Genomic DNA, 21,283 nt, shown 5'->3' with positions numbered 1-21,283 from the left:
ATGAGAACCTTTTTTTTGAACATATTTCATTGCAGTTTTTCTTTTGTTTTTTGGCTGATGGAATACACTGTGTCTTAAATCCACAATTTGTATTTTATTTTCATGGTTTTAAAAGTTATATAACACTTAGATAAGAAGTATATGTTGGTAAGCGGCTGGCACGTGGTGCAGCAGGTAGCATCGCTGTCACACGGCTCCAGGGTCCTGGGGTTGTGGGTTTGAGCCCCACTAGCGCCCCCTACAGTTTGTGTTCCTGCCTTGCACCCAGTGATTCCGGGTAGGCTCCGGACCCACCGCGGCCCTGAACTGGAAAAGGGTTACAGACATTGAATGAATGTTGGTATGCTGTTTTGTTTGATCCTAGTGGTGTTTTGACCAAAGCATCAAACAGATTTTTCATTAAGACCCCAGAGAACTGTGTTAACTTGTGGAAAGGGAGTATATGATGACTGATACGTACTGATAGAACGTACTGATAGAAAAATCAGTTATAATTTGGGATCCAGGGGTTGAAGAGCCTAGAAACATTATTAAGATGAAACAAGAAGATCATAAGCAAACAGTGTGATAGTGATCAGCTGATGAGGGATATTTATTCTTCACTGGGAACTTTTTTGTGTGCTATTTAAAACATAATGGACGCTTTCAGCCAAGTACATTAGGAACCCTTTTACTTTCTGTCATACTGGTTCTGAACCACCTCCAGGGTGTGTTCCCACCCGGTGCCCTGTGATTCCGGGTAGGCTCCGGACCCACCGAGACCCTGAACTGGATAAGGGTACAGTTAGTGGATGAATCAATTCTTTATTTTTTTCTTTCTTTCTTTCTCTCTCTCTCTCTCTCTCTCTCTCTCTCTCTCTCCCTCTGTCTTTGTGTATGTGTGTGTGTGGCTTTTTAAATGATAAGGCTTTTTAAATAATTTCACAATATTTCAGGGTATTTTGGCAATAAATATGTACTTGGCGATACAGCCAAACACTTTATTAAGTTCAAGAACACACATTTTCAACAAAATAACTTGTATTAATATTACTTTATTAAATTATTTAAGATATATGAATAATATTAAATTATTTTATTATTTAAAATTAATTCATTCATTGTCTGTAACCCTTATCCAGTTCAGGGCCGCAGTGGGTCCGGAGCCTACCCAGAATCACTGGGCGCAAGGCGGGAACACACCCCGGAGGGGGCGCCAGTCCTTCACAGGGCGACACACACTCACACCTACGGACACTTTTGAGTCGCCAATTTCATATACAAGTATTGTACAAGTTTCAGTACAAGTATCAAAATCAAGTATTTTCCGCTGTTTAATTTCATTCTGAACTTCTCAAAAGTGTCCTAAGATGTGTGTGTGAATGAAAGTGTGCATGTGAGAGTCGCCCTGTGGGCGCCCCCTCCAGGGCGTGTTCCTGCCTTGCACCCAGTGATTCAGGGTAAGCTCCGGACCCACCACCACGACTATCTATCTATCTATCTATCTATCTATCTATCTATCTATCTATCTATCTATCTATCTATCTATCTATCGTGTTATCATTAAGGTTCTTTCCTTTTTAAGTATTTGTGTAAAACCTGTGTTCATTTTGAAAACCGGAATAAACAGTAAATACTAATAGAGAGGGTGGCGTCTGTCTGTATTTCCACTCAGTGACCACACGGTGGCGCCCACGTTCCACCGGATCCCAGCGCTCCGTCTCCCTAAGGCTCAGCGGGAGCGCGCAGATCTTGGAGCTGCTCTCTGGGAATCAAACTCGGAACAAACAGGAGAACTGTGGCCTCTCGTTCAACAACAACAACAACAACAACAACAAGCTGTAAACAACATCAGACAACGTTGTGATTGCTGTTTTTTTTGCTGGATTTTCTCTGGACACAACAGCACATTGTTTAAGAAAAAAAAAAATCAGGTAATCTACGAGTCCCCCAAAACTTTAATTCCAGATTTAAAAAGCTGTCACATTAATTTACATTTAAACACTTCTTTAGCGTTTACAGGGATTGTTTGCTGCAAAGGGCTGACGTTGGCGTCTTTCCCAAAGACGTCTAACTTCTACATGTCCGTCTTATAAAGCAGCTAAAATGGAACTGCAGCTTTTAAGGTGGAACGGGAATTAAACGCTGGGGAATAAAACCCCAATTTCAGCTTCTATTAGTAGCTACGTGACAGGTAAGAACACTACAGCAGCCAGGTGTGAATATGTGGTTTGGTTGTAGCTTTAACGTTAAAGCTGGTGAGAGGTCAGTCCGCAGTTTCCCCGTCGGAGGAATGAGAGAGAACCTGTTCTGTCATGTCCACAGTAACGCTCAGCTCTCAGGTGGCGAGTCCGGCTACTCTCAGCTCTTCTCTTCGGCATTCCTCAACGTTTATCCCTCAGTTTAAAGAAGGTAAAGTCGCCAAACGACGCCGAACGCCTGCGTTTCCCTTTGAGAGAAGGTTTCTCTGGGGTTTTAAGGGAATTCGTCAACAAATAAAGAGAAATAGAAGGATATTTGTGCGACTCAGGTGAGTTAGCAAGGTGGCTAACGTTAACTCCTCCGAGAGCAAATCCCCTCAGACTCGGATTACAGGCAGGAAAAGACTTCAGGAGCTCAGCAGGTAAAACAAACCAGTTCTCCTCCTTTAAAACAAGAACAGGACCTTGTTTAACGATTTATTTTAACTACAACACCTTTTTATACATTCATTGGAAGCTGTTTGACTGTATTGGGTTTGAAGTACATTAAGACAGCAGTCCATTTCGTATCACTTTTGGATCCTTTATCTTATTTACTTTGAAAGTGAGAAGTGTTTGATACCAACATTGGTCAGGAAAGTAATTAACACTTGGTGTTTATGGCCTCGGGACACATGGGGTCCATGTGAAGGGTTTAAGGCTATTTCCTGTTGTCCATTTGTGTCCAGAAATGCAGGGTTTGTGGGGGATATAGAAATGGTTCTTCACTAATAACACATTCACTACACTTCACTAGAACCGGAGCGGGTCTAAGAACTTTTGTAGTGGTTCTCCGCATCATTAAATAGTTTACAGGAGCTGCACCATACTGTGCCCTGAAGAACATTTATTAAAAATGGTTCTGTACACCATCGTATAGGAGTCCTTTATTCTTACAACTTCCAGACCCTTTTATTTTTTAGGTGATATTATAAAACAACCTTTTCTAAGGATGAATAGAAACCCATTTGGACAAATGGGACATTTTGTAAAATGAAGAAAAAAGAAGGAATCTGTGATTTGTTGTTTTTAAACCTTTATTTAACTGAAGCTAGTGCAGGGAAACATACCCCATATTTTGGCTGAACAGCTTGATTGTGTTTTGTTAGTGTAAACAAATTATAACCTCTATCTGTTTAATCTGTTTCTAACTAGTAACTAGCAAGTGAATAATAATAATAAATGTTAGGAACATCCTCCAAAGGCTCATTCTTTGCAAAGTAGGTCATAACTCACAGCTTTATGCTTAAGACTGTGAGGAAACTGACAAAAGGACATTTAGGTCATCTGTCCTCTACAGCACGTCAAACTATGAACAGATCCAGGAAGTACAGAGAAATCTCAGCCTGTTTGTTGAACGACCTTTGAGCCCTCAGACTGCATTGCATGATGCTACTGTGATTAAATATAGCAGTATGGATTTGGCTATGAACCTGAAAACTGAAAAAGCTTGTCTCTAATCACCCTCTCAGTCTCAATTTATGTTATTTACAGAGGTGGGTAGTAACACTGTATATTTACTCTTTTTAAAATGACAGTTTCAGAGATTTCTGAAAATGTTTCACGGCAGGGATTTACCATTTGTGGAGAGTTTTTTACGTGTGTAGTCAAACTGTGTTCTTAAACTCTGGGGTTTTAGATGGTATTAGTGGTTACGTTATGTGACGTATATCGTAACCCCCTCTTTCCCAGAGAAAATGGAGAATATTCTTTTGAATCGTCTCGTTGTGTATGTTATCTGTAGGTAAAGTCAAATGTGATCAGATTTGTTATTGAACAGTGTTTAGCTGTTATTTTAATGATGATTCACTGTTTAAGGGACTTGTTGTGTACAGTGGGCAGATGTTCAGCCAAGCGCCTGAACGGAGTGAAGTCGTATTTACTTCTTAACCACCTTCAATATACAACCTTCCGATGAGCACCCGAACGTAGCGTAATACTTTTGCATGTCGAAAAAGCTTTCTCTCTCGCTGTGTGTGTGTGTGTGTGTTCAGCCATGTCATTTTTGGAAATTTCACTGGCAGAAGTGCTGATTGTGCAATGCTGTTTTAAAAGAATCCCATCAGAAAGAATGTACTACGACATCAAAGAAAAATGAGAGCAGTGAGTGGATGTGAGAGAGAAGGAGTTAAGAGCTCAGGGTGCTTGTTTCATTCTGTTAGGACTATGTTATAAAAACAACACATGAATAGGCTTTGGTTGCTCATATAGACATTAACACGTTGATCTTTTTTAATGATTTGTGATGGAAAGCTTTTACACTTCAACTATGAGTGTTACAGTTGATTTCTCTAGGTGTAAACTAGAATAAACCTAATGATTGATTCAGTTTCTTAAGAATGAGTGTGAACGCTTGATTTATGATTTAAGGTTTCTTTCCTTAATGTCTTTTTTTTTGCCTTATATTTTAGAGGGTTACACTGTAAGTAATAGGTTTTAACTGAGATTAATCCAAGTAAATCATTACAAAGCTTATTAATCTAGCTGTTTTGATGTTTTGTTCATGCTGTAAATGTTTTGTGGTTTAGGATTATTGAGTTTTTTTAAATTGAATAGTGCTTAATGTCTAACGTCTAAAAAAAAAACAAACAAAAAAAAACTTTTCCACCTAAAACTTTTCTGACTAAGCCTGGGTGATAAAACAGTAGTATTATGTGTCGTGTCGTGATAGACATGCCCTCAATAACGATAGGACAAATAGTGTGTAACTGGTGGTGTCAGCTGTGAAGTGATCTCTCTGGAGCTTGAGTCTACAAGCTAATTTAGTGGATACTTTTTAAAAATGGCAACAGATATTGTGCAGAAGCCACTGTACAATGCTACTCCCTAGTGCTGGACGATGTGAGCGCAAATCAATATCACGATTAATTGTACATTTCACCTCAATTACGATTAATGAATGATTATGTTGTGTTTGTGTTTATGACCCTCACAGTTCAGTGACGAGGCCTGTGCTGTAAATATGCTTCAGGTTTAAAGCTGGGATATTTTCTCTAATGTCACTGGGAGCTTGTTCCTCTGTTGTTTTTTTGAGCACTGTTTACATTCGGTGTGTGATTGTGCTTTGGCTGAAACTGTTTTTTCTAAGCAATTACATTTGAAAACTTTTTGTTCATTGGCGTCTTAATTAAAGTTAAAACCCAACACGTCGAAACCACAGACGCTGTGTTTTTCTTTGGTACGAACTGCTCGAGTTGTGCTCGGTTGGCCTCTGGGTTTAGGATGCTTCTAAGTGGCAGATAGGGACAGAATCACGTGACTACAGGTTGGTAGCGTAGTTTTGTTTTAAGAAAGTATTCATGACACAGGACACTGATCAAATAATTTTTTATGGTCAGAGAAATAAGTTACAGCTTTTCAGTGTGTCAGATTCATTATTGGAGCATGATCATCAAAATGTTAATTTGCATAGGTCTAGTAAAATCTTTCCTTATGGATTTGAGTAATTTTCCTACATTAATTTCATTCATTCATTCATTCATTCATTCAGGGTGGCGGTGGGTCCAGAGCCTGTTCAGAATCACTGGGCTCAAGGCGAGAACCCACCCTGATGGGGCGCCAGTCCTTTGCAGGGCAACACACACTCACATATTCACTCACACCTATGGACACTTTTGAGTCACCAATCCACCTACCAACGTGTGTTTTTGGAGCGTGGGAGGAAACCGGAGCACCCAGAGGAAACCCACGCAGACACAGAGAGAACACACCACACTCCTCACAGACAGTCACCCGGAGGAAACCCACACAGACACAGAGAGAACACACCACACTCCTCACAGACAGTCACCCGGAGGAAACCCACACAGACACAGGGAGAACACACCACACTCCTCACAGACAGTCACCCGGAGGAAACCCACAAAGACACAGAGAGAACACACCACACTCCTCACAGACAGTCACCCGGAGCGGGACTCGAACCCACAACCTCCAGGTCCCTGGAGCTGTGACACACTACCTGCTGCACCACCCAATTTACACACAGTGCATGTATATTTTTTTTCTGAGGAATAGCCAGTGTGAATGATTTAAGTTTTGATAATGTAGTAAAATCATTAACATTGTAATATTTTTTTTAACATTGTAATTATTTTAATTCACTCTGCAATTTTAAGAAGGATTTTCTTTTTTTAACTGTGACAGTGTTACAAAAATGTTATATTGGGATAATTATCAATATCAGTGAATATAGAAAAATGTATAGTGGTAACATTTTTGTGCATATCGTCCAAGCCTAAAAAGTTATATTTGGATGGCATCCCAGCGGAATAATTAGAATTATTGTTTAGTGGGTAGGTGATGCACAAAATACTTGTATTATCATTAACGTCTGAAAAATGGGGACTTAGTTTAGGGTCAATTTTTTGCTAGGCCCCTGGAGGATGGCCTCAATTGTCTATGAAAGTAGAACACACCACACTCCTCACAGACAGTCACCCGGAGGAAACCAACGCAGACACAGGGAGAACACACCACACTCCTCAGACAGTCACCCGGAGGAAACCCATGCAGACACAGGGAGAACACACCACACTCTCACAGACAGTCACCGGAGGAAACCAACGCAGACACAGGGAGAACACACCACACTCCTCAGACAGTCACCCGGAGGAAACCCATGCAGACACAGGGAGAACACACCACACTCCTCACAGACAGTCACCCAGAGGAAACCAACGCAGACACAGGGAGAACACACCACACTCCTCAGACAGTCACCCGGAGGAAACTCATGCAGACACAGGGAGAACACACCACACTCCTCACAGACAGTCACCGGAGGAAACCAACACAGACACTGCAGAAAATGTTGGGGAACCAGTTCTCTAGAAATTGTAATTAAACAGAAATATATATATATATATTTTGCTGCAGCGCTCATTATAAAGAAGAAGAAAAGCTTTAGACCTTATCTAATAGACCCAATGGTGCTGTTTCCTGAGTGTATGAAGCATTAGTAATGTGAGCACAAAGCAGGTGGGTGGGGCCGTTGGCAGAATGGACCTTGGCAGGAGAAACTGCCTCTTGGCGCTTAAAATGTCACCTCACTGGGGAGGATGGAGATAAATATAAGCTCACTATGACGTACACGACCCAAACTGGAACTGGTCTCTCTCTTTCTGGAGTTGCACAGGGTGAGAGGCTACAGGCAAGTGTAGGGATAATCAAGTCCCTGGCTGACAGCTTTAAAATTGGAGTAACAAGAGGGTAGACCCAGTGTGTTTCAGCTTGCAGAGAGAAAAACATTGTGCAAATTTGCCCCTCAGCAGTTCAGAATATGAAATCATCTTGGAGATTGCATTGACTCATATCAGAAGTGACTTGGAGAGGAGTGATTGGGAGAACCAGCCTCCCTGATCAAAGCCCAAGTGGGGGGACGTTATCAGATTTCAGTGCTAGTCATGGATAGCCCATAACTAACACTACTTTCAAATGTAAGGATGCTTGTAAGTGTTCGTGGTACTAGTGCACCTTGGGCCAAAGTCATGTGGTCTTATATGAGGCCATATGATTTGGACACTATCGGGTAAAGAGAGGGACTTGGGTGTAAATTGGTCACCATGTGTGGTGAGTTGGATCGGAAGGTTGGCAAAACTGAGAGAGAGAGCTGGTAGATCCAAACGCGAGGGTTTCCTGGGAAAAGCTGGTCAAGGACTCTGTCCAGAGTGATTTTAGTTGTCACCTCTGAGAGAATTTTTCACACTTTCCAGAGCAGGTGGGGGACATGGAGTTTGAATGGACCTTGTTAAAAATCTCCATTGTGGATGTGGATGCACATAGGTGTGGCCAAAAACTTGTTGGTGCCTGTGACGGTGATAACCCAAGAACCTAGTCGGTGTCACCATCATAGGTACCAGCAAGGTGGGGGGTGCTGTCTAGTGGAAAGGGCCTTTTTTTTTGCCTGGCTTGTGGGGAAAATTCACTCAGTCGGTGTGTACAGACAGGTGAAAAAGACTGCAGCTTTGGCGGTTGCAGAAGCACAATCCAGAGTGTGGGAAAAGTTGGGATAGTCCCCCTATCCCGCTAGATGATTTTGAAAAGGAGACGGAGGTGTGCAGTTGACATTTCAAACGGGGCTAAAGAAGACAAAATACATTTCAGAAATGCAGCATTCAAGGGTTGCTCACACAGTTTAAGCTACTGTGCAGCGTGTGTATGTGTTTAACAGTAGAGGCGCCGAGAGTCTGTCATGTGACCGCTGTAATTGTCTATGAACTCTGGAACTGTTCCGCTGTGTGTGTCTTGAGCACAGAAATTGATTCCCTACTTTGAAAATATTGTGACGGGGGCAGGGGTGTCGACAATGTGGTGGGCCGACACTGCAAACTGTAGCAAACACACTGAGGGAGCTGAGCCATAAAGTTTTAGAGCTGCCTGGCCGCCTTTTCTTGCCCTGTTGCCATAGTGACGAAGATGATGGTGATGATGATCCCTCATGATCTCTGATCTTTATTCATTGTTGATCTGTTTGTAAATGACAGCAGTGCCAATCTAAATTTCTTTCTGTCTTTATTTTTCAGATGTGTTTAAGTTGATCTGTTTTTGTTCTGAAGAATGCTTCCAAAGCTTCTCACCTCTTCTTCATCTTCCTGTTGCTGACCCCAAATTTTGACATCTGATCAGCGTGGCAGTCATGGCAGACCGCGTTGACCTTGCAATTGCCCCAGGTCAGCCGTACATCGAGGTGGAGTATGACTATGAGTACAAGTCCAAAGATCGTATGATCACCATCAAGCAGGGGGAGTGTTACCTGTTGGTGAAAAAGACAAATGAAGACTGGTGGCAGGTGCGCAAGGAGGAAAGCAGCAAGCCTTTCTATGTGCCTGCCCAGTATGTTCGAGAGGTACGTCGGGCCCTCATGCCACCCCCTAAACCTCTTCCACAAACCGGTGGTGGAGTGGGGACTAGAGGGGGATCTTTAAAAAACCGGCCGTCTGCCCTGGAGCTCAAGCAGTCAGATGAGAATTTGATTAAGAGAACTCCTGTCCCCCTACCCGCTGCTGGACAGCAGGTAGCATTGCAGCCTCCCAAGGAGGATAAAGGGAGTCCAAAAAGTCCCCTCCGGCCACCTCAACATGTTTCCCCAAAATCAAAGCATGGATCTCTGCCTCGAACCCGGGCTGAATCCCCTCATGGGCTCAGAGCACCGCTGGATTTGGATGGAGAGAGCGATAGAGAGGATGATCGATTTGGGGATGGAGAGAAGGATAAGAAGAAAGGAATAGAATGGGATAGGAATGAAGACCGAGTGAGAAATGGAGGCAGAGAGAGGAGGAAAGACTCAGAGAGTGTAGACAACGGAGAAAAGGAGAAAAGAAGAGATGGTGAAAAGGAGAAGAGGAGAGAAGGAAGATTGACTGATGGAGAGAGGGAGAAAAAGGCAGACGGAGGTCGGGACAGGTTTGCTGCTTGTGGTGAATCTCCCCGAGAAGCAATCGATAAAATTCAGAATGATTCAGAATCTGGGGACGAGCTCAGCAGCAGTTCTACGGAGCAGCTACAGGTAGGAGTGTTTTTTTAAGGCTCTGTCTCAATCCTCTAAGCCAGTGATCACCAACATTTTTACGTTCAAGATTACCGTTTGAAATGTGAACAAATGAAAGATCTACCAGCGTTAAATACCAGGCTTAGGCTGCTTTAAAAACATAGCTGTATATGTTCCCATAGCCTTAAGTAACATAAAATGAAACAGTTTACTTGATTAATGTACAGCTGAGTGTGGGCTGTGGTGGGACTGAGGCTGTACTCTATCTGTAAAAGCTACACGGGGGTTCTAACAAACTGCGCAGCCTGAGACCCACAATTCTGAATGTTTTCATGGTAAATCTGTTTTCCTCTGGTGCATTTTACAATCTTAATTTACTGTTATTTCATTCAGATTTCCAAAAGTGTACACGTGCAAAAAATTATAAATATATAAATAATTAATCTCTAAAATTACCTGATCTTTGCCTCATACAGGGATTTAGGCTGTGCCTATCTCCTGCTTATAATTACTTCAATGCAGAGCATTTTCTGATTTACTACTTTTAAACTATCGAAATATCCCACCTATTGTTTTATTTAGGCTGCTGTACTTATAAAGTACACTATGGTCACGCATTTAAACAACTCGACAGAACACTGGCTTATAGTGTGACTCTTGTGTGTGTTGTAATCTGTAATCCACATGAAACATTTGTTTAATATCTCCCGTTGTGAAACTTCGTGAATTAGAGCGGAGAATGCGAGCCAGGTCTCGTCTGACATCAGAAATATGCTTCTGGGAGAATGGTCAAAAATGGCCATGAACACGCTCCTAAACCTTGTGGAAAGCCTTCCCAGAAGAGGTGAAGCTGTTATAGCTGCAAAGGGTGGGCCGACATCATATTAAACCCTATGGATTAAGAATGAGATGTCACTCAAGTTCATATGCACGAGAAGTCAGAATAAATGGACATTGGTGATTGGGATGGGTTTGCAAAATACTATATATTCTAACTGTGTGGGTTATAGTTGTATTGTCATTTCCTGCAAGAGCAGGTAGTTCTTGGTCATGATGATATCTCAGCCACAGTCAGAGTTTTTAAACGTCAGTATCGGTGTCATAAATAGTGGCAGTAATTTTGGTCATTATCACATAGTGCAGCTTTTTGCTGGATTAATTACCAAGTATAAAATAAACAGTGGGGCATAGCAAGCTGTTTAGAGGAGGAAAACCTATTCAGACTGCAAAGAAATGCATTTGTTTTGGCAATCCAAATCCATATTGTAGTGCGAGATCTGGTTTAAAGCGTTTTTGATATAGCTAGTCATAAAGTGTCTACATAGAGTCGCTGATGAACGTTTTCGTTTTTAGACTCAGTTAATGTATAACTTCAATAATGCTTTCATCTTATGAACTTATGAATTTATTTTATGTTTTCACTTATTGTCAGCTTGTTTATAACAGAATGCATCTTGAGTTTTGGTTTTGGTCAAGAATTTTAGTACATTACAGGTACTATTTACTGGTGTCTCTGTTGGTGCTTTGCAGAGGGACAATCACAGTTGGCTGTTTTCCTCCAACATTAATTAAAAATGTATTTATATATAAGTTGCTAATCACTCACGTCACATCAGGATGTGGTTTTAGGGTTCACTGGACATGTAGGTGACAAATGTTGATATGTTTGTGTTTTTAAAACCTGATATGGACCTTTAACCCAAGTGCAACAGTGATGGCGTTGAGAATTGTTAACAGACTGAAGACAGAAACTCCTTATGATATTTGCATCTTAAAAACTAAACCAGTTCCCAAGTGAGAGAAAAATCTATAAATCCTTTTCTTGCACTCGCTTGTCTCTGGAGATTCCAGAACAGAATTCCTTGGAATTGTATAGAATGCGGAAGCAGCCCCAGTGTAAATCAGATCTTCATCTGACAGAGATGCCTGCTCATGTTGGCAACCGATGTGGATAAATCTGGAAACAATCCAGTTATGTGATACTTGAAATTCAAGTGTAAAAAAACGTGCTCATTTTTAAAAAAAAGGCTTTCTTCCATTTAATACTCTACTTGTACCCTTTTCTGAATAGATAGCATTTGGAAAATCTGGATGATGATAGTGTTAATGCTTTATGAATAAATAAAAACTAGGAAGCTTAGTAGTAACCAATCTAATAAATAAAAACTGATGCTCATCCAGTCTTTATGGATGCTTCATCCAGGGGGGGGGGACCAACGGTCTTTTAAACCTTATTCCTTCAATTAGTAAGAAATAACATGTTTTCTGACTCTCAATAAACACAAGTTAGGAACTCAAACTCCACTGTATTTATGTGGTTGACACTTTCATAGAGCTGGTGCTTAGCCTTTAAAGGCCTTTGGTAATAATTGCATAAACATGTGTTTATTAAAAATAGACTGTAATTTCTTAAGCTTTGCTTAAACCAGTGGTTCTCAAATTTTTAAAATTTTTCAAATTTCATTACCCATCTCAGACAAAGGAAAATTTCTTGTCCCATATCGCCCCCAAAAAATGGTAATAAAATACACCTGCAAGTTTACATTTCTCTAATTTATTAAAGTAATATCAGCTTCTATCTCTAAATCAATAGATTAACTTTTAACACCAGATACAACATTAACATCAGTGTTCAAAAACTCAAAAATACAGAAAATTTAATATTTAAACTGTGCTAACTTTTCTGTCTGTGCAAAGATGAGCAAAGGCAGGTGTACGGGCATTAGAGTGAGTTTGATATTGGGAGGTGAGGGACATATTTGCTGAGTCAAAGCCCACCCCATACCTAAAATATTAGCTATAAACTGATTCCTGTGTAGATAAGGCAGTAAAATACTGCATTTATAACGATGTGGAACAGCATTTTTCCCAAACAACACACTATGGAACGTTCCATACTACACTACAGAAAGCAGGGCGTATTTTCATGCTGTTCAGAGCAGCAGTGTGCAGTTTCGGACACAGCCAGAGACATTAACTTGCTGCATGTTTAGAGCGCTTTCTCACGACCTGAACACAGCTGATATTAACATTCACTAACTCTCAGATCCTCCTCTGTTTCCCTAACAGTTTATAACTGTAATTATCCGTCTGTTCTCTGTTGTGCTCTCGTCACTGACCTCAGCCCAGAGCTGGTCAACACTACCTTTATAAACCAGACTCTAACGGTGAAGCGGAGGTGAAGCTGATGATTGGAGCAGCTTTACATTTGAACAGGGGCCTTAACGAAGGCTGAAAGAAGACCCTGTGTCTGACTCACTGCCAAAGCGTGCTAATCTCTGTGGTGCTTTTTTAAAATAAAAGTTTGAGAATGACAGCGTATTTTGGTTCTAGGCAAGCTTCATTTTTCTGGTCTTTATCTAATGCTCTTTTATTATGTTTAAGAGCTATTAATGACTCGATTGTGATTGGGTGCTTTTTACTGAGTCAGCATTATCGGCAAAACAGAAAGGCATTAATAAACACAGGGTCATTATTAAAGAAACACGCATTTCTCCAGATTCTTTGCGCCCTACCTGCATGACCTGGGCCTGCCCCACACTTTGAGAAACGCTGGCTTAAACCTTGCACCTAACAAATTGATGGTCAATTTGCTATTTTTTTTCAAGAAGAAAAATGGATTTTGGTAGTCTTTCAATGAATTCTTATCCGCCAGCACTTATTATGTCAGCTAACAAGGTGTGTCCTGTGTGTGTGTGTATGTGTGTGTGTATACATGCATTGGCAGATCAAAGGTTAGTCACAAAAGACCAGTTTGTGTGAACTGCATTCCTTTCTCTCTCTCTCTCTCTCTCCCTCCCCATTATTCCTCTTTTCCTTTTTCCACCTTTCCATTTTCTCTCTCTCCTTTCCCCCCCATTGTATTTATTCATTCATTATGTCTTACTGCTTTATTTTTTGGGTCATGTGTCTTTTGAGCTGTGGAGGAAACCCACACAGACATGGGAAGAAACCAACAAACTCCTAACAAACCCACACCAATGGGACATGTAGGACAGGTAGCGACACTGTCTTTTGGGCAACCATGCCATCCCTGATTTTCTTCAGAATTGGGAAATTTGTTTAGCACAAAAATGATATCGACAAATTGCCTTTAACCAGAGCCAAGAATATGTGACAGACACACATTAAACATAATGAGCCATTAAGGGTTTAAAAACACACTGAATATTTTTTTTCATGGCTTACCCCTTGCCTTATACCCCTCCCTCAATACATTAAAAAATATATATATTTCTCATTAGTAAAGATATACACATTCCATAGTGCCCATGTTTCCTCGTGGTTTATATGAGTTCAGTTGTGGAAATGACCTTATGGGGAACTATAGCTGAAATCTGTAGCCCCTTTGCATCACCTGACTGTGGCTTATTTATAAATTTGATTGTAGGTTGATGATTGCTTAGTGATTTACACGTGTTCATCATTTAAAGAGAAGGAAGTGACTCTGAAGACTGGGCGTGTTTATAGTTTGCTCATGCGGGGACTTTCTTTGTTTTTAAGCATTTCCTAAGCTTCTGTTAGGTACATTTTATGGAAACCAGAGGAACACAATTTATCCTTAGCATCAGTTCCCTTGTAGCTGGTGTTAAACAATGAGTAGTGTGTGTGTGAGAGTGTGAGAACACCTCGTTAGGGAACAGTAGGATTGAGCTTACTGTGTGAATGTTTGTTTAATCCCTTTGAGGGGAGGGCTGTATATGTTTTAATATGTATGTGTGTATGAGAATATTAAAGAAGAAATGAGTTAAAGGGGAGGGTTCATGAAAAAGTGTCATGCATAACGATCAGTGTGTGTGTGTGTCAGAGAGAGAGAGGGAGAGAGAGAGTAAGCAGCGAAGCTGTATATAGAGCTGTGTATTCAGTATTTGAGCAGAGTCAGTGGAGGCAGCTCTTCTCTATCGGATATACTGCACTGAACAACACTGCAGAACCAGCATGTACCCAGAGGAGGTGGTAAGGCACACACACCCTCCCACACACACCCACACTGCAATCATGCACATTCTCCTCCAGGATGAATACAGAAATCCGGCTAAAATGCTACTGCTAGGAATGCATACACATAAAAGGTATAAATGTCCTATGTCAGAAACCGTACATCTACAGATACAGCTGTGGCAGAAATTAAATTAATATTCTAAGGCATACTATTATTTTTCATGCTAGTAATCCTCTAACACGGTAGCATATTTAATACTCAGCAATATAGATCTAAAACAAGGGTATTTATCACTAAATAAATTATATGATAGGTCTTTTAATCTAAAAGAGTAAGACTTAATACTGAGCATCGTGACATGGATTTTTAAAAACAGCAAGGCATTTAGTACTGAACATTACATGTTTTTAGCTTAAACAGCAGGGTGTGGATGATGTCATATCGTTTTCTTCGTTGTCTATTGGTCTTAAAAGGAGTGCATTTAATACAGAGCATTATGACACAGTTCTTTTGGTCTTAAAAGGAGTGCATTTAATATGGAGCATTATGACAGTTCTTTTGGTCTTGAGTGCATTTAATACTCAGCATTATGACATCATATAGTTCTTTTGGTTTTAAAAGAAGTGCATTTAATATTCAGCATTATGACATCATATAGTTCTTTTGGTCTTAAGGAGTGCATTTAATGCTGAGCATTATGACATCATGAAGGTCTTTGTTGTGCTGCAGTGCTACTTACACTGGAGTTTTGTTCCCATGGCTACAGCGGCCTGACTGCACACATACAAAAATTTGTCATTTTATAAAGGAAACTGTTATTACTGGATAGTTGTTGTCAGAAAGATAACGTTGGCATCATAGCATTATGGTCTTGATCTTGCTAGTGTTTGGAGAGGGTGTGTATGTGTGAGAGAGAAGGGAAGAGGATGACCACTCTGTTACATAATCTCTGCTACATAACAGCAGAGCTGTGGACATCTGGTCAGGAAGATGGACACACACTCGGACTAGTGTGCATAAGCACTTAATATACACTGCAGCATTTACACATTGACAGATGTGTTCCCACACACTGATTCTTAATAGAGATGCCCCCCCCCCACCCCCAAAAGCGTTCTCAATGACGATGATAAAGGTGCACTTGCGCACACACCTAGTTTTACTGTTTTTTTTAAATATTTTATGAATTCCTCCTATTGGTATTTGACAGTTTGATTGTAATGAAGGAACACAGTATATTAATGGACTAATTGCTGTGTTGGTTTGTGAATTATTTTGTTATTGAGGTACTAACACAAAAACAGTATTCTGTCCTGGCTTTTATATTCATGATGCATGAAGCTTTCATGAATAGAATGATTAAAATGAACTGTTACTTTAACAGTTAGAACTTTTTAGCACAATGAGCCCTGCAAGGTTATACTGAGAGCTTTTGATTTAGACATTTCAGTAGCATTCACATACATTATAAATACACCGGTCTGCTTCGCAAAATTCAAGTTGCTATCAGTCAAAACCCTAAGCCAACTGACAACTCTCAGTTTTTTGACATTACTTTCAAGTCATTAGTCATTAGACAGTTTAAATAAGCAGCAGATACCTTTTTATGCACATGCCTCCACCAAGTTCCTGAAGCCAGCCACTGCTTCTTTTCAAACTGCTTCCAACTCAGTATCAGCAGGCAGCTCAGCATGCTTGGAGGGGAACACTTGCTGACCAGCTCTTAACGTCAATTAACAGAAGCTGTCACTGACTAGAATTGGCTAGCATTCTTTAGAAGATTACACAAAAAAGGAAACACAGGATTTAAATGCCACATTCAAAATTTTAATAAAAGAAAAATACTTTTCATAAATTCAGAGGTTGTTTCCTCACCATGTTCTTCTCCGGTCTGTTTTTGTGTGGTGAAACAGGTCTGATGTGTTTACACAGCCCTAGTGTCAGTAAACGGTAAAAACAAAAAAGTACAAAGAGGCTCAGTCTATTTTTTTCAGTCTCTCTCTCTCTCTGCTCATGGCAGATAAAATGCATTTGGAGGTGTTTATTTGCTCAAAGAAATACCTACAGATGTTGAACCACATGAAAAGAGATGAGGCTGTTCCTTTATTCCTGCTCTATACGTGGGTAATATTGACTTATTTAGGTTGATGTTTTTACTTAAAATGGAACCGACTCTAAATTTGTGAGTGCTCTAACTGCATGAAAGCATACACAGACCAAACGTGCTACAGAACTAAACAACTCTAGATATGAGTTTCTGTGGTAGTTCAAACAGTGAATAAACATGCAGAGACTTAAAGTGAATGTCTACGGTTGTGGCTAAGCACAGTTCTCTCTGGTTGTTTACTTTCCGAATTGAAGTGTGTTTGAGGGGAAAAAACTACTGGTTGTATGCTGAAGTGTAACTAGTCTGTAGATTTATTTTTTTTTTTCACTGTTTGAATTACCCCCAAAACTTGAGCGGTTTATTTTTGTGTTAATTTTATGTCTCTGTTTTTTTTTATTTCTTTCTGTCTCTTTCTTTCTTTCTTACTTACTTTCTACTCTTTTCTTTCTTTTCTTTTCCTACTTTCCTTGCTTCCTTCAGCCTTGCCCTCTTCCCTACACTTCCTAATAAATTACCTGTGAGCAGTGATTGAGTGGGTGACACTCTAGTTGTTGTTTGAATATCTTGTGTACATTGCAGTGTATATTTAGCTCTGTTCTGATAGAAATTTAAAATGTTTGTGTGTCCTGTTGTTTACCCTGATGTGGCATGTGTTTGATTGCTGCCGTGATTGCAGAGGCCCGTGAGAGTAAAGGGAGGAAGACACTCGCTCCTAAGGGAGATGATTCACTTAAGGATAATTAGATCACTGAATTACCACACTTCCTTTTCCCGCCGCCTCTCTTGACTCTTACTTCTGTGTGAAAGAAAAAGGAACATTATTAAAGAAGTACACTTTATTGCTCGACTGCCTTCTAAGGCGTATGACCTTGAGTGACATCCCATTCCTAATCCATAGGGTTTAATATATATGTTTTTGCAGCTATAACGACTTCAACTCTTCTGGCACAAGGTTTAGGAATGTGTTTATGGCTAGTCAAGTTCTACCTCACCAAACGTGTTCATCTATGGATTTATGTACCTTGCTTTGGGCACTGGTACACAGTCATGTTGGGATGGGAAGGGGCCGTCCACAAACTGTTCCCACAAAGTTGGGAGCATGAAATTGTCTATTGTTTCTTGGTGTTGTAAAGCATTAGGAGTTCGTTTCACTGGAAAAACGAGGCCAAGTCCAAATCAGCATATTCAGTTATGCTCCTTTGGAATTATTAGTGGCTTAATATTTTTTTGCATGAATAAATAATTAAATCACTGAGGGCGGTGGCCATGATAAATATCTTTAAAATCATTTGGCACACTCTTCTGTGACTGAAAAAGTGGGGTAAATTTGATAAACTTTTGTTGAAACATGTCTGTTTAGATACACATCATTTTTTGCCTTTATTTTCCTGATGAATCTCAGCAGTGCAGTCTGTATTTGTATTTGAGACATTCGTGTAGCTGGCAGCACAAGGCTTTTTGGGTGTCTTTGTGCTGGATGTAACCCGAAACAAGGACGTATATAGACACACACTCATGTCTGGGGTAACATTTGGCATGCAGTGATCCAGGGTTATTATCGGTTCAGTTACTGCCTCCTGTCTGCAGGTCAGGTAACAACACTCAAAGTTAAAGATGGAAAGAAGGCAGAGGGCTGGAACTAAAAACTATTACTTGGAATAGATGAGAAAAAAAGATAATTAGAGACAGATGTGTTGTGTTCACACATGGAAACAAATAGAAGTAATATAGGAATATATGATCTGAATGGAAGGTACTTGACTGTGAAGTGTTACTGTTATAATCCTGAAAGTGCTGAATACTCACATTCCACAGCAACTGTTTTAGGAGGACACTGTTCCAACATGCCACACAACCGCAGCTCTTTCACTCGTATTTTCTCAACTGTTTTGTGTGGCACATTTCTCATAAATCCTAAACAAATTCGCATCAATTCTGATTCTCAAAGTTTAATTGTAATTTTTCCTAGTTTTGCTGCATTTATCAAGGTAGATAAAAAGAGGCCGGTGACACAAAACGTCTAAACACAGTGAATGCTTGATATAATTAGAGTAGATGTGCTCCTGAAACATACGGATGAGGTGGGTTTATATTTGCTTTTTCTGAGCACACAAGACAGTGAAGCTCAGTAGCAAATCTATCTGTAACCTTGTCAGTCTACACATGCTAACTACAGAATTATTTCTCTGCCTCTGTCATTCCTCTTTCTGTCCCTCGATCACAGCCTCATCATTACGTAATCGTAGTCGTCCTCAGAGCCCAGAGTGAGGGAGAATTAGAGTAATTAACAAGAGCAAATCTCAACTCAGGATTACTGCATGGATTAGCAGCTGGCATGATTTCCATTTGTGGTTAGCTCTGTCCACACAACAGCCTTAGCATTTTTGCGTAGCTCTGCTACTTTTTCGCTTTTTGTGACTTTTACTTGCCTAGAAAAAGAAAAGAAAAGTAAAAAGGGAAATGTGGGACAGATTAGGGGTGGGCACTGAACTACTGAATTACTTAATTATTCAAGAACGTTTTGAAAATTGATTCATTAATAGGGAAAATAATTTATATTTAGTTGTATTCAATTTTTTTTCTACTTTTTTGGTCAAAGTATTCTTATTGACAATTTTCCATTTTACACACAACATGCCCAAATTCAGTAAATAAATGAATAATAACAACCCCACCCTCCCTTCCCTTAAACCTGTGCAAAAAAAGAAAGAGGGAAAACAATAATTTATACAACATTAAGACATAAATTGAAATTAAATATAAATGTCAAAGACTTGCATTCTGTTTTCATTTATTCCACAAATTACAAAAACGGCTGCCAAATTGTATAAGACCTCTGTACAGATCTTTGAGGAGAGTATCTTATTTTCTCTAGTTTAAGACATTGCTTAACTTCTTTAATCCATTGAGAATAAGTAGAGGGGAAAGGATCTTTCCATCTAATCAATGTTAGTAGCATGGACAACGAGCTGCAGAAGGCCAGTGTTTTGCATTTGTTCTTATTTGGGTGAGTTCCGTCTCTGAACACAGAATAATGCAGCGTACAGAGAACAATCTTTATGTAATTCTAATATGTTATATACAGCTTTTTTTAAATCATTTAATTGCTCAGTTTAGGTTTAGGGTCATTTATGTAAAATGTTTAAAAAAAATTCTGGAGTTTCACAAAGGCTTCCTTAACAAAACAAGTCTCAAGACACCTTTTTAATTAGTTTTTTCTTTTGCTGTCAATTTGTAATGAAGCCTTTCATGCTGCATTTTGCGGTTTATAAACGTCATGAGCCACGTTTTTAAATAATAATCAACCATTGCCAATATTCACATAAATCCTTGCAGCAGAATGATTGAAAAGATGAACAAATAATGTGTTCAAAATATTCAAATATACAAAAATTAGATGTATAGGTGGAGGAAATGGCCAACAGAAAAAATCACACGTTTGTTATTATTTTTTTCCCTTTTGTAGAAACTAACAGTGCTTTAAGAACAATCTCTACTAATAATCTTCCGAAAATATACTTGACAGTAATTCAGCTTGCTCATAAATCTCCAAAGTAGGGCTGGAAAATTAATTGAAATTGACATTCAGAACTTCTAATCAACATACATTTGTCTACACCCATTCTATCTTTAAAAAAAAAAAAATGATTGTGTCATGTCCCCACTGTGTGTTCATGTACTGTCCCTTTTAAAACCACACTACCACACTGCAGTCACGTGATTCTGCCCCTATCCACTACATGGAAGCAACATGGAGGAGAACCTAAACGATGAGGCTGACTGAGCAACTCGACCAGCTCATACAACAGAAAAAATGCATCCAGACCTTACCTTTAGCATATTTGGAAAAATATGCTCTAATTAAGAATGACCAAGAACAACAAACTTTTAGGATGCTCTGTTACTGAGGGTAATAAATGTGAAACAAAGCTAAAAGCACTGGAGTAAATTATTTTTTATCAGTCACCTTCCAGTGTGCTGTAATATAGCAAGGTTGTCTTTTTCATAATTACTGGTTTAAACACTAGGGGGAGGTGTGTGTGTGTGTGTGTGTGTGTGTGTGTGGTTTATTGAAATGTCGTTTTCTTACAAAGTGCTCGTTTCTCTTTTCGACACCCACTGATTCAGACAACCACATGTTCTAGCAGAGTGATAGGGAAGTAGATATCAGAGTGAGATGAGTCGTCCTTTCTCTTAGTAGAGAAGAGACAACATTGTACCGTACACTGAAACAATGTGGAGGCACTTTAGGATCAGTTTGCCCATGTCGCCACACTCTGAAGATGATGAGGTTTTCACTTTCAACACATCAAAGGTATTATTTTGTGTGTGTGTGTGTATCTGCCTAAAACTTTTTTTTTAATGTAAGCATACGAGCTTTTGAGAAGAGCTTTTGCACCTTTTGTGTAAATTTTTATAGTATTTCTGCAAACTTTCTAGAGAACTTAGCACCATTATTATAACGAAGTATAATTAGTTTGCATAAATTAGAATAGTTTCAGAACAGTAGTCTGTGTAAATTGTAT

The 21,283-nt window shown here is 39.7% G+C and overlaps 1 protein-coding gene across 6 annotated transcripts in view; it reads left to right on the top strand.

Annotated features, from left to right (window-relative positions):
* The first annotated feature begins 1,758 nt into the window (after positions 1 to 1,758).
* Positions 1,759 to 21,283, top strand: part of LOC136678113 (rho GTPase-activating protein 12-like) — a 40,034-nt gene continuing 20,509 nt past the window's right edge. For 5 of the 6 annotated variants that reach the window (XM_066655971.1, XM_066655968.1, XM_066655970.1 and 2 more), the window contains exons 1-2: positions 2,339 to 2,602; positions 8,744 to 9,726. In XM_066655971.1, coding sequence (XP_066512068.1) covers positions 8,857 to 9,726 — 870 coding nt within the window. In that variant the 5' untranslated portion in view covers positions 2,339 to 2,602; positions 8,744 to 8,856. Of the gene's footprint in view, positions 1,914 to 2,338; positions 2,603 to 8,743; positions 9,727 to 21,283 lie in introns of those variants that run through there. The other variant, XM_066655966.1, reaches the window with a different exon arrangement.

Source organism: Hoplias malabaricus, chromosome Y (genome assembly GCF_029633855.1).
Source record: "Hoplias malabaricus isolate fHopMal1 chromosome Y, fHopMal1.hap1, whole genome shotgun sequence".
Classification (NCBI taxonomy): domain Eukaryota; kingdom Metazoa; phylum Chordata; class Actinopteri; order Characiformes; family Erythrinidae; genus Hoplias; species Hoplias malabaricus.
Note: the sequence above shows the minus strand (reverse complement) of the source record. Positions and strands in the feature narration are given on the sequence as shown.